Genomic DNA, 11735 nt, shown 5'->3' with positions numbered 1-11735 from the left:
CCACAGAAACTGACCCAACGCCTCATTGACCTGGCGAAACCAAGTTTGGAGAATTGGGTATGGAGGGTGCTGCAATTGGTAGAGCAAGCACGGCAACAATACCATTTTAAAAAATAGCCGATCAACCATAAGTGGAGAGGGGCATATGTGACAATGTTTTTATCTCCTCTCGTACCTGCGCCCATATCGGTGCAACATTCCTGTCCCATGACATATGTGGTGTATTCGACAGGAAAACTCCCGGGTACTTTACACCCTCCGTCGCCACCTGTACCGCCGAAGCCCAGGACCCCAATCCATCCATCCCCCAGTGTACCCATAAGGTAGACTTACGGAGATTCATAAATAAGCCTGAGGATTCCCCAAAGATTTGTATGATACGGAGCAGCCTCGGCCCCGTCCTGTTGATGTCCGTTAAAAAGAACAAGATGTCATCCACATATAATGCGATGTGATCTGAGAGTCCGTGTGCCAACTCAAAGCCCTTTACCTGTGCATCAATCCGGACCCACGCCGTCAATGGCTAAAGCAAATAAGTACGGCGATTGGAATGGTGCAAGAGGTGAACCCTGCGACTCGCACTGAGGCTATGAGCTCTGTATATAGCAATTTTAGGTATGCCAGGAATCGTGGCCCAATATTGAGGCGATTTAGTAGTGTGAACAGGTACACCCAGCTGAGGGAATCAAACGCCCTATCATTGTCTGCCAATAACAGGGCGGCCTGTTCCCCAACTCCCTGGATGGACGCCATGGCGACGTGGGTCCGGCGGATATTATGGCGCGTAGCTCTCTAAGGCATAAAGCCTGCTTGATCGGGATGGATCAGGTTTGTTATATGTGGTTGAAGGCGATTGGCTAACGCTTTGGCCAAAATGTTGGCCTCAACATTCAATAGCGTAATGTGGCGGTATGATGCGTGTTGTTCTATAGGCCGACTGGGTTTATGAAAAACAACCACCTCAGCGTGGCTCCTGTCCCGTGGAAGGTGACCCCGATCCACCGCCTCGTCAACTACCATGAGAAAATGTGGCCCCAATTTGGAGAAATATTTCTTTAAAAATTTGCACTGGAGTACATTAGAACCTGGTGCCTTGTCAGAGTTCAAATCTCCCAGTGCCGCACAGAGCTCCTCCGTGGTGAGCGGGGCGTCAAGCCGTTGCAGATTTTTACAGTTATTTTTCTCTTAAGGTATATATAGGTATAGTAAGGTATAAGTTCTTCCAGAGGAAACAGGAGGCTGATTAATCTATTGACAGTTATGTAGTGGCTCTTAGAACTTTGTCATTGGGTTGTAAATTTGGAGCTCTACAAGAAGACTTAAGTAGGGACGAAGTAGTAATGATTGTAAAAGACCCATCTATCCAAGATAGATTGTGTGTTAATGAGGATGCGCAATTACAACATATTTTAGCTATTGTCAGGAAAGCTGAGTTGTCAAGTAGGAGTGCTAAGTTGGTACAAATAGATGTGACTGTGAAATGTGAGGAAAGTGTAAGTAAAATCACTAGTACATCTACACCGAAAAAAGGAGAGTTTCAAAAAAATGATAATAAACATTTGGGAGGGAATAAGGAGAAGCAATAAGAAGGGAAAAGGGAAAATGTAGGATGTTTTTGTTGTTGAAGCAAGTCTCATCTTGCTCATAGTAAAACGTGTCCTGCTCTCAAATAGAAATGTTCTAACTGAGGGGTAATGGAACATTTTTCAAAGATTTACAGAAAGAAAAGAAAACAAAGAGTTAACTGTGTAGATGACGGTGATGAGAGCGAGGAGGAAACTTCATATGAAATACAAAAGGAGAACAAATGAGTGTTGACTATAAAGGAAGGCGAAAGTAAGATTCTCAATATTGGCAATAGTGGTTGAGAAAAAACCTTTGTGTGATATTACTATGGGTGGTGTAAGGATACAAATGTATGCAGATTCAGGTTCACTATATTATATTATCTACGAAAGTGCGTGGAAATCTAATTTTGCAGAAAAACTGGGTGGTACTCTGGAAGAACCTGACATCAATCCTGAAAGGTATTCAGGGGAAAAAATGTTAATGTTTTGTTATTGTACTGTGGGTTTAAAAACAGAGAAAGTATTGGTAATCATTACGTGGAAAAAAAAGAACCCTCAGTGTTGGGTTGGTATGACGAACGAAAACTGGGCATGATGCTTAATCCTAACAGTCTAGAACCGGTAATGATGATGGATGAAGGAGATCGCACGGGGTGCAATGTTAATGAAATGTCCTAATAGTTTTAAGGAGGAAATTAGCGGGTTATGCTATTTTAAGCCTGAAATTATTCTGAAACGAATGCATGTCCCAAGATACGTTAGGCTCAAAATATTTCTATCATGGTCAGAGAAGAAGACGAGAAAGAACTTGATAAGCTTGATATAACTGAGAAAATAGAGTCATCTAAATAGATTTCTCCTTATGTTGTGGCCAGATGGGCAAATGAAAATATCAGATGATGCACTGATTTATGCCATCTTAATAATAATATACTAATTGATCATTTTCCTGTGCCTAGGATTTCTGAGATGTTGGCCTTTTTTTTAAAAAAAAAGCTGTGTTTTTTCCAGTAGTGACCTTTCTGCAGCTTACCACCAGATTGCCCTGCTAGATAATTGTGAGAGCGTTACTGCCTTTATAACATCCATGGAATGTTACCAATACAACAGTATGCCTTTTGGGTTTGCTTCGGTTGCAGCTGTTTTTCAGTGGATGATGCATGCATTATTGGGGAAGGTTTCTAATGTCCAGTGTTTCCAGGACAATATTCTCATATATGGGAAAGACATAGAAGAACATGATTGTACATTAGAGAATGTACTAGGAATTTCGAATGCAAGAGGTATGACTGTGAAACATTCGAAATGCAAGTTTGCAGAAAGATCAGTGACATATTTGGGTCATGTATTAAGTGAAGAGGGTGTGAGACCAAAACCAGAGTTGGAAGATGCCATAAAGTTGGCTCCAGCCCCATTAAGAAAAGATGATGTGAGATCTTTTTTAGGTCTCACAGAATTCTATTCTAAATATGTAAAAAAAAAATATGCAGTACATTTCAGATTAGGCAGTAGTTAAAGAACAAAAGCACATGTGTTTGGTGTAAAGAATGTGAAAATGAATTATGTGATGTTAAAGGTGCGATCATTAATGCTACTGTTTTGAGTGGATTTGATCCCAATCTTACTAGTGTTATTATTACAGATGCCAATTCTTAAGGGTTGGGTGCAGTTTTTTCCCAAAAGGTGAAAGAAGGTGGGGAGTCCATTATAGCATATGGGTCTAGAGAGATTACTCCTGCTGAAGAAAAGTACTTGGTTATTGAGAGAGAAACATTGGCTTGCATTTGGGCCTTAGAACATTTCAGACCTTTTGTGCGGGGCAAACAATGTGAAATAAGGAGTGATTACAAAACTTTGGTGAGGTTGCTTACCACTGAAGGTCTGATTAAAGCATCAGCACAGATAGCTAGAATGGCAACGAGGCTCCAGAATTTTGTATATAAGATATGTTAAGTTCCGGGTAATGGACAACGCTACTGCTGATTTTTTTCCAAGAATGACCCAGCAAATCAGAGAGGATGTGTGTGGAGAATTACAAATTCACAAGAGGATGTGGATGTACAGGACTACTAGTAATGACATGAAAGGTCGTTTGCCTTTTGAAATTATGAGGGATAGGCTACCTAGAATGAAGAGTAACCATTCTTGGCTGGTAGAATCCACCTCTACTAATGTGGATATGAACGAGATAAGGCAGAAAATTGAGGACACAAATAGAGGTTACAAATCAAAATATGATTGTCGAAAAGGATCAGTAAGGGGTTCTAGCATTATTGAAGGAATGTGGATTAGGTCAAGAAACCTTGGAAGGTAAGAAAAGGTGACAGACAATTTACTGGATCTTTTGAAGTGACAAAGGTTTTAAAAAATGCAGTGAAATTAGCAGCTCCTCGGAACGATATGATGTGGTTAGTCTTCCATCTCGTCTAAAACATCACTGCTGCATACTACCCCCTAGTGGCTACACCCGGAGAAGTCTAAAAGCTAATTTTCTGTTGTTTTTCGAACCTTGCGATACAAAAAATACCGAGATTTCCATAGTCTAAAATAAACGCAAACGTTGTCCGTGTTGAGTTACTACACCACTGCCTAATCGTATAGACAGTATCCATCTTGCAACATAGCGACCTTATCTTACAAGGAAAGATGTGAAGGCCATGTTGAATTGGGAAAATTGATTGGCAACTTTGGTTGTGCAGCCATGTCGGAAATGGCAGCTAGAATGGAAACCGACATCAGGAACAAAGACTACCCTGCCGGCGTCACGCTAGTGCGTGACAACTCGGCGTTCATATTAGTTGTAGAATAACTTCAAGGATCACAATGTACTCGTCTTCTTAAAATGTTTCTGGAAAACGAAACGCATTTTTTCACATCTATGACTTTTGTAAAAAAAAAACAGCGGTTATTTTGGCACGCTAAGGGTCACTGAAAAGAACAAGAAACCACTGCATTTAAATTGAAAACTCCTACAGCAAAAGTAATGCTGTACTCGTCTTTGCTTGTAAAATACAGAAAAACTGCTACAACACAGAGCACGTTGTGTTTGCTAACTGAATGGCATTCGTCTGCGTCCTCTTCTTCCTTCCATGCTCGAAGCCACGCACAAAAGTAATAAACATAGTAGAGCTACTGTTGGCCTGGAAGTGGGCGGGGCTTAGCTATGGCAAGAAAGCCAAGCCGGGCGAGTGCGGCAAGCAGAAGGCAGAGTTACAGTCCAGATCGCGCGTCGGTTGGCCGTTGCTCCTCGAGGAGTTACGCCTGTGGGCGGGGCTCCGCGCTACCGGCGCTGCCCCCGTGGGCGGTGTCTCGCGCGCGCTGTCTCTTGCAGCGGCCTACCCTGCTGCCTCATTGTTGCAGGTTGTGGGACTCTCGGGCTCTACTTTGTGCTGGTGGTTGTGAGAAGCGGGAGGAGGTGGAGGCGGAGCGGCTGCAGTCCAGGGAAGTGTGTACGCAGCTCAAACATGAGCGGCGGCGTTTATGGAGGAGGTGAGTAGGAAATGAGAGAATGTCCTTGTTGTGAAAGTACTCCGGGTCATAGACCAGTATCCAAGTTGTAGTTACAGACTTCATCCATAGGATCTGCCTACACTCACTGTCTCACTTAGCCTATGTCCCTAAATGCCTTGTTAACGTAATCCCCTATAAAACACAGAACTATTTATCCAGCCATTCATATTTAGTGTTTTCTGACGCAAGACTTAAATAACACTGCTGGTCACTGAATCATTTTATTATGAGTCTGGCACTGATTGTCTTTCTCACTAAATGGTTCCCCACCAGACACTGTTCGAATTGGAGAGCCCCCAATGTTAAAACCTGGTCAGTGCATTATAACACCAGCAGCTCTCTGCTAATGATGTGGAGAAAAAGAGCTAAGGCATGATTTGGTTAGTACTCATGTTAACAAATCTGGGCTAACTTTTGAGTTGATGTATAGATTAACGTTTTCTTGAGTCGCTGCTGGGAAACTTTGCTAAACTGAAGGCTGAAAACCTGCAATAGGCGACGCACCTTGCAAGAAGTACCCCAACACAATCCGATTAAGCTTATGCTATAAACCACCCCCTTTCCATTTTTTTTCTTCTTCCTAGAAATATATTACGAGATGTCAGTTCAAGCTAGAATAACGAACGTAACCCCAAACCGGGATAAAGTATCACTAGCTTTCCTCCAATGGAATATTAATGCCTTACAATTAAGTTTATTCAAAGGATCTTAGAAAGTCAGTGTAATTGCCTTACCGAATAAAGCTTTTTCATCATCATCATCAGTGAAAGAATATGTGAATGAAGAGTTGAGTGTTACTTGAAATCTTTTGGGAGTCTGAGTAAACAGAATTTGACAGCTGCATAGTTGGGCTAGTGTAGCACAATTCTTTTTGACTTGTGCCCTTTTCTGGATGAAAGGGATGTATCAGTTTTTTCAAACTATGAGTGCCCTCGGTATGTCAATAATGTAACCTCTTTTGTGCCAGAGCCAGCATTTTGCCTTTGGTGTCCCTTATGCCAAGAAATACTTACAGCATGCTGCCACCAGCATTTTGCTTTAACTGCCTCCTCAAGCTAGGAATTACTTCCAGCATGCCAGGGTCAGCGGCGACTTGTAAACATGTAGAGGGCCCTTACTAAGAACATGTCAACTGCAGAGGGAGCAAGGTCCAAATTCACTCGGGGTATGCAACTATGGTAAACCAGGAACCGTTGGGATGCACCAGTGCCTAAGAGTCCAACCGCACCACAGCCACAAAAAGGCAAACACACTTTCATTCTAGATTACAGCTACCTATCTTTTTCAATGTTGAAGTTATCGACTCACCTAAGAAACCAAAACCCATTCAGCAGATCTAACCAGTTTTAAAAATAGGCATGTTTATGCTCATGGTGAAAACCAAGACTGTGCTTTACAAAATTTTAGATTTCGCAGTTCACACACCGATTACTTCAAGTGAGAACAAGAACATTTTATGTACATATCTGAAAACAAAAAAGTAATGCCGTGTAATGTGATATATTTTAGTGGGGCGTTCACTTCAATTCTAGAAAATAATTGGACATGTAATTCTCCCAAAGCAGTTGACAAGCTCTTGGTTTGAACCCTCTAGGGAACTGGATGTGGTAAAACGAGGTATAGGGACTAGGAGGATACTTTCTTTACTTAGAACTTAAACAGTATACAGCAAAGGTCTGATGCTGGCCCACTAGAGTTTACTCTTGGAGCATGGTTGTGTAGAGACTGCTAAGGTAGGAACATTACGATGGCAGGGGACACATGGAATTCTATTCAAAACCAGGTTGACATTATTTCAGCATACTACTCTCTTCATTACTCTCAACACCCAAATCCTCCTGTAAGGACAAGCTGGTTGACTTTTGATGGACGCTCACCTCCTTAAGACCATAATGAGCTGGTGGAGGTGCTGATCTGGAAAACTAAAGCAGCTATCAAATTGGTGGGTAGTGGCAAGACCCCCTGCACATGTGGGCTCCTGGCAGAGCTTTAAGATTCATATATAGGATTGGTTTTACCACAACTCTTTGATCTGTATAATTCTGCACAAACAGGACGGAAATCTCCTCCCCTCCGGAATCCCACAGTGAGGGAAACAGTAGTGATTTTAATCCCAACGTGGATAGAGACCCCGTGTAGTTGCCCTTGTATTGCCAGGTCTTTGTTGAACTTTGATTATAAAATTCATGAGGAAACAGCTGCCCATTAAATTGTTGACTCTATTGATGTAATTGGTTGGTACACCCCTATTTGAATTGTTTTATCTCTGCTCCTAGTATGCCTGTACTAACTAATCATGAGTATAATTGCTGAAGCTCCTGTCTTCATCATATTTCCTTGATACAGAGAATGCCTTTGGCATGTTGAACTGTGTGTATCACTATGCTTTGCATGCAGTACCTTTTCAGCTCTAATTGTAGGTCGAATGATGCTGATGTACGCATACCTAGAGATGCTGATCTTCAAAGTAATGGTGATATCTCACCGGTGCCAGGTCAGACATGGCAACAGGCAGGGTTGCCCATTCACATCTCTGCTGTTTGCTGAGGAAATGAAAATATTGGCTTGTGAACATCATAGTGTGTAGATGACTTGCTGCTTTACATTGAGGACTTAGTGGCTGACCTCTCTCTGGTGATGGAGACTTCTAACTTTGCCTACTCTCTGTTCTCCATGTCATCTGGAATGAGTCATGGCTTTTCTGCTTGTCATCAACATGAAGGGTTTTTGCCCACTTTCCAGATGACCCTGTAAACACACTGATGAGGATCTAATGCCGGAAATGTCTTTAGATTGCGCTTAGATGTACGTAAGTCTGTGTCCTTTTGGAAAGGGTTCTACTAGGTTCTTCTAAGAAGGTTTCCCTTGATTGTGCAGCTTACCTTCTAAACTACTTAATGAAATATGGTTATAATTCTCCCCCAGAAGTAAACAAAAAGAGGTGGATGGAATACTTTAATTAGTCTCAGCCCCATCTCAATCCATTGTTATTTTGCACTCCATATCACCTCTGTTTGGACCCAGCTATATGCAAATCAGTCTTGTCCCTGCTCCAGTCGGTACAGTCCAGCTTGGTTCCAATGACACAGTGAGCTCGAGACCCATATATAGGCATACCCGTCCCACTTAGTGCGACACACGAAAGTATAAAAAACAAGTGATAATAAAATCCTTGAAATAATCTCAGCCACTGGCTATTACTCAGACAGCATTCCAGTCCATTGTTATTTTGCACACCATGTGACCTCAGTTTGGCCCCAGCTATATGCAAATCAGTCTTGACCCTGCTCCAATTGGTACAGTCCAGCCCGAACTGATAAGCCATGTCTTCCCTGAACCGGAACACCAGCATTAAAGGACCGTTTTCTCCCAAGTTATGGGCTCATCAGCCAGTACAGTTTGGTTCCAGTAACACAGCGTGCACGAGACCCACACGTGGGCATACCCATCCTACTTAGGGCGACATGCTAAAGTATACAAAAACCTGATGGATGGAATGCTTGAATTAATCTCTGCCACTGGCAATTACTCGGCCGCATCGCAATCCACCATTATTTTTCACACAATGTCACATCAGTTTGGACCCACTTGTATGCAAATCAGTCTTGACCCTGCTCCAGTCCAAGCAATCCAGCCCAAGTGGCCATGCCAGGTTCTTCCTGAATCTAAACGCAAGCATCCCAAGACCGGTTTTGCCCTAATTATGTGCTCATCAGTCTAGTACAGCTTGGTTCCAGTGACAGTGTGCGCAGGACCCACCTGTGCATACCTGTCTCACTTAGGGCGACACACTAAAGTACATAAAAAAGAGATGGATGGAATGCCTGAATTAATCTCAGACACTTTCTAATTACTCGGGACCGCATCCAAAACCATTGTTTTTTTTTGCTAACCATGTCACATCAGTATGGACTTAGCTATAAGAAAATCAGTCTCGAACTTGCTCCAATTGGAACAGTCCAACCCGAACTGCCAAGCTACGTCCTCCTTAAACCAGAACACAAGCAACCCAGGACGTGTTTCACCCATGTTAATTCTCACCCACTCATTCTAGGAAATTCTCTCATTACAGCTTGATATGGAATGATGGCAGAAAGAGGGTGGTGGCCGATAAACTTCATATACCATTGATTGAGGATAGCTGTACCTCACTTCTGGTTGCATCACCTGCTCAAATTAAATTTGTAGCCAAATGGATGTCGGACTAATGAACTACAGGGACTCCCTGTCCTTGTAGTGGGACATCTGGCCTTTGATGGGGGCACTGTTGGTGCTGGACCTACTCCACTATGCTGAAAGATGTGCTTGAAGAGACCTGGAGTCTCCTTGGTCTGTACTCCACAGCTCTCTATTTAGAACTCACCTAAATTTGCCAATACGGCTCAAGACACAAACAAAGCTAAATAGTCAGTGCTCTTGTGTCAGTGACTGATATTCTATGCACATTTGATGATATCAGGCAGCCCTGGGACATCTAGGCTGTTGAGTTCTTAACTTATGAATGCTAGACTGTGACTGCCCAACTGATTTGGGGGTGCGGGGTACTAGAACTACAGATCCTGAATAGTGCATGTGCTAATAAACTGTGTCGCTGGTGGAAAAGCTGTTGCACTCTTTGACTAATTAACATTTTTATATAGCACAGTGCACAAAAATATATGCATGCTTCACATAAAACCATGTCTACATTAAACATCCCTAGAACAAAACTAGTAATAAATATTGCAACATCAGATATATATATATATATATCTTTATTGGGGGACGGTCAGATCACTCTAGCCAGGAACATGTGAAAGATTATCTTAGTTGGACAAATATTGTCCGAAAAGATGAGTTTTTAGGTTAAGAAAGGACATCAGGATGTGTTTGCTATAAAGGCCGCTTGTTGTGAGTTTCACAAAAGTAAGGCAGCACCTGATGAGGATTGATCCTGAGCATTGGTAATTTTGAAGGCAGGTAGCTTCAGTAACAGATTATTTTTACTTCTTGATGCTCTGTTTCCGTCCGTTTGAGCATCAAAGTGAGGTTGGATAGGGAGTTGAGGTGGATAGCTTTGTAAGCCAGACTCCCAAGTTTGAACTTTATTGAGGCGCTAGACAGTGTATCTCAGTTAGAATAGATGTCCATAGGCAGATGTTTACAAAGCAAGCGATGACTGTACGTAGCACCCACGATGCACAGTCAAGGATTGTGGTAAATTATTGTACAACGATGAGTAGAGTATTGTGACACACTGCAAAATTATATTGTAGCAATAAATTCATGATAAATCAGTTTAATTGTTTGCGCCACACTTACCTCACCCCTAACTTTTTTATGCAGAGTTTATTGTTTCAGCTTGAGGTAACATCTCCGCCCTATGGTATAGCAATTTCAGATTCTCCAACCTTTCCTGTCATTAACAGTAGGGAGCGAGTTAACTCCCATGGTTAGGATGGACCTTTACCAACTAATGTTTTCTTGGACTGTCTGACTCCCAAGAAGAAGGTGTACCGCAAGTGCAGGTTCCCTTGCCTGTCTTTCTTATTTACAAAGCACAGAATTGCTATGGTTTGGAAGTCTACTTCTTTCTAGGGCCACTTGAATTCTGCACCTGGGGAGAGCCAAATTATGTGGCGGGGTTGACTAAATTATGCTGCAGGAAAAGGCAAATTATGCCACACATTTTGTGATAGTATTATTTAATTATTTTGTAATTTCTTTACACTTGGTAACACTCTTTAGGTATAAGTTGCACCTCATTGGTATCAGTTTAACACCTTAATATTGCAGTAAGCAACTGAAAAGTGACAAGCCAATCTTTCCAAAGGACTTTCACTAGTAACCTTAAAACCATTTCAGATAGAAACACATTTTTGTTAAAATCTACCCTTGGGAAATATCGCACAGCGCTGGGGAGCGCTAACTGCCCCCCTGCATCAACATTGGTGTCATGACCTAGACAAGGCAATGGTGGCAGAGAAGGAAGTATTCATTCACAGAGGCTGTCCCCAAAAGTGGGTGCGGATATGGGGCAAGTGGAACGTATTCCGAGGTAATATTTGCGCCCCCACCACCTGAGGAATCTGACCCAGATCTAAGCGACTAATTCACAAGAACTATCACAGAGCCACACAAGCTGGCTGAGATACGGGATTGCGAAACTTATGTCTGGGAATTGGAGGGTAAATCACAACTGTACCATGTATCACCAGACAAGCTACCGTGTAACATGTATACTGCGAGAATTGCAAATGTCATATGTCATCAGCATTGTTGTGAGCATACACCAGTAACATGTATACTGCGAGAATTGCAAATGTCATATGTTATCAGCATTGTTGTGACCATACATCAATAAAAATAAAAAATGAAAAATTCTGCTGATTATACAGCAGGTGATGGATTATGTGTCAAATCCATAACAATGCGAGAAATGCCTCAGTCACACAATTGCATAACTCCAGTGGCCCTGCTTGTATGCCTCTAAGGTTGACAGGGTAGTTTACTACAACAAGTTGGCCACTGCTTTTAGTTTTGAGAAATATAAGTAACTGCTTATCAGAGTGGATGCACGGGCCATGTGGGGAACCATTTTGATGAATCTTTTTATGAATTTGAGTACAAACTCCATGTCTTTTTTTGTTGTTGTTGCTTTTGGTAGACATTGGTGTA

At 42.1% G+C, this 11735-nt stretch overlaps 1 protein-coding gene across 1 annotated transcript in view; it reads left to right on the top strand.

Moving 5' to 3' along the window:
- Positions 1 to 4716: 4716 nt before the first annotated feature.
- Positions 4717 to 11735, top strand: part of ACTL6A (actin like 6A) — a 171607-nt gene continuing 164588 nt past the window's right edge. The window contains exon 1 of the mRNA XM_085635392.1: positions 4717 to 5057. Coding sequence (XP_085491518.1) covers positions 5033 to 5057 — 25 coding nt within the window. The 5' untranslated portion in view covers positions 4717 to 5032. The remainder of the gene's footprint in view (positions 5058 to 11735) is intronic.

This window comes from Triturus cristatus, chromosome 11 (genome assembly GCF_964204655.1).
Source record: "Triturus cristatus chromosome 11, aTriCri1.1, whole genome shotgun sequence".
NCBI classification, from domain to species: Eukaryota; Metazoa; Chordata; class Amphibia; order Caudata; family Salamandridae; genus Triturus; species Triturus cristatus.
Note: the sequence above shows the minus strand (reverse complement) of the source record. Positions and strands in the feature narration are given on the sequence as shown.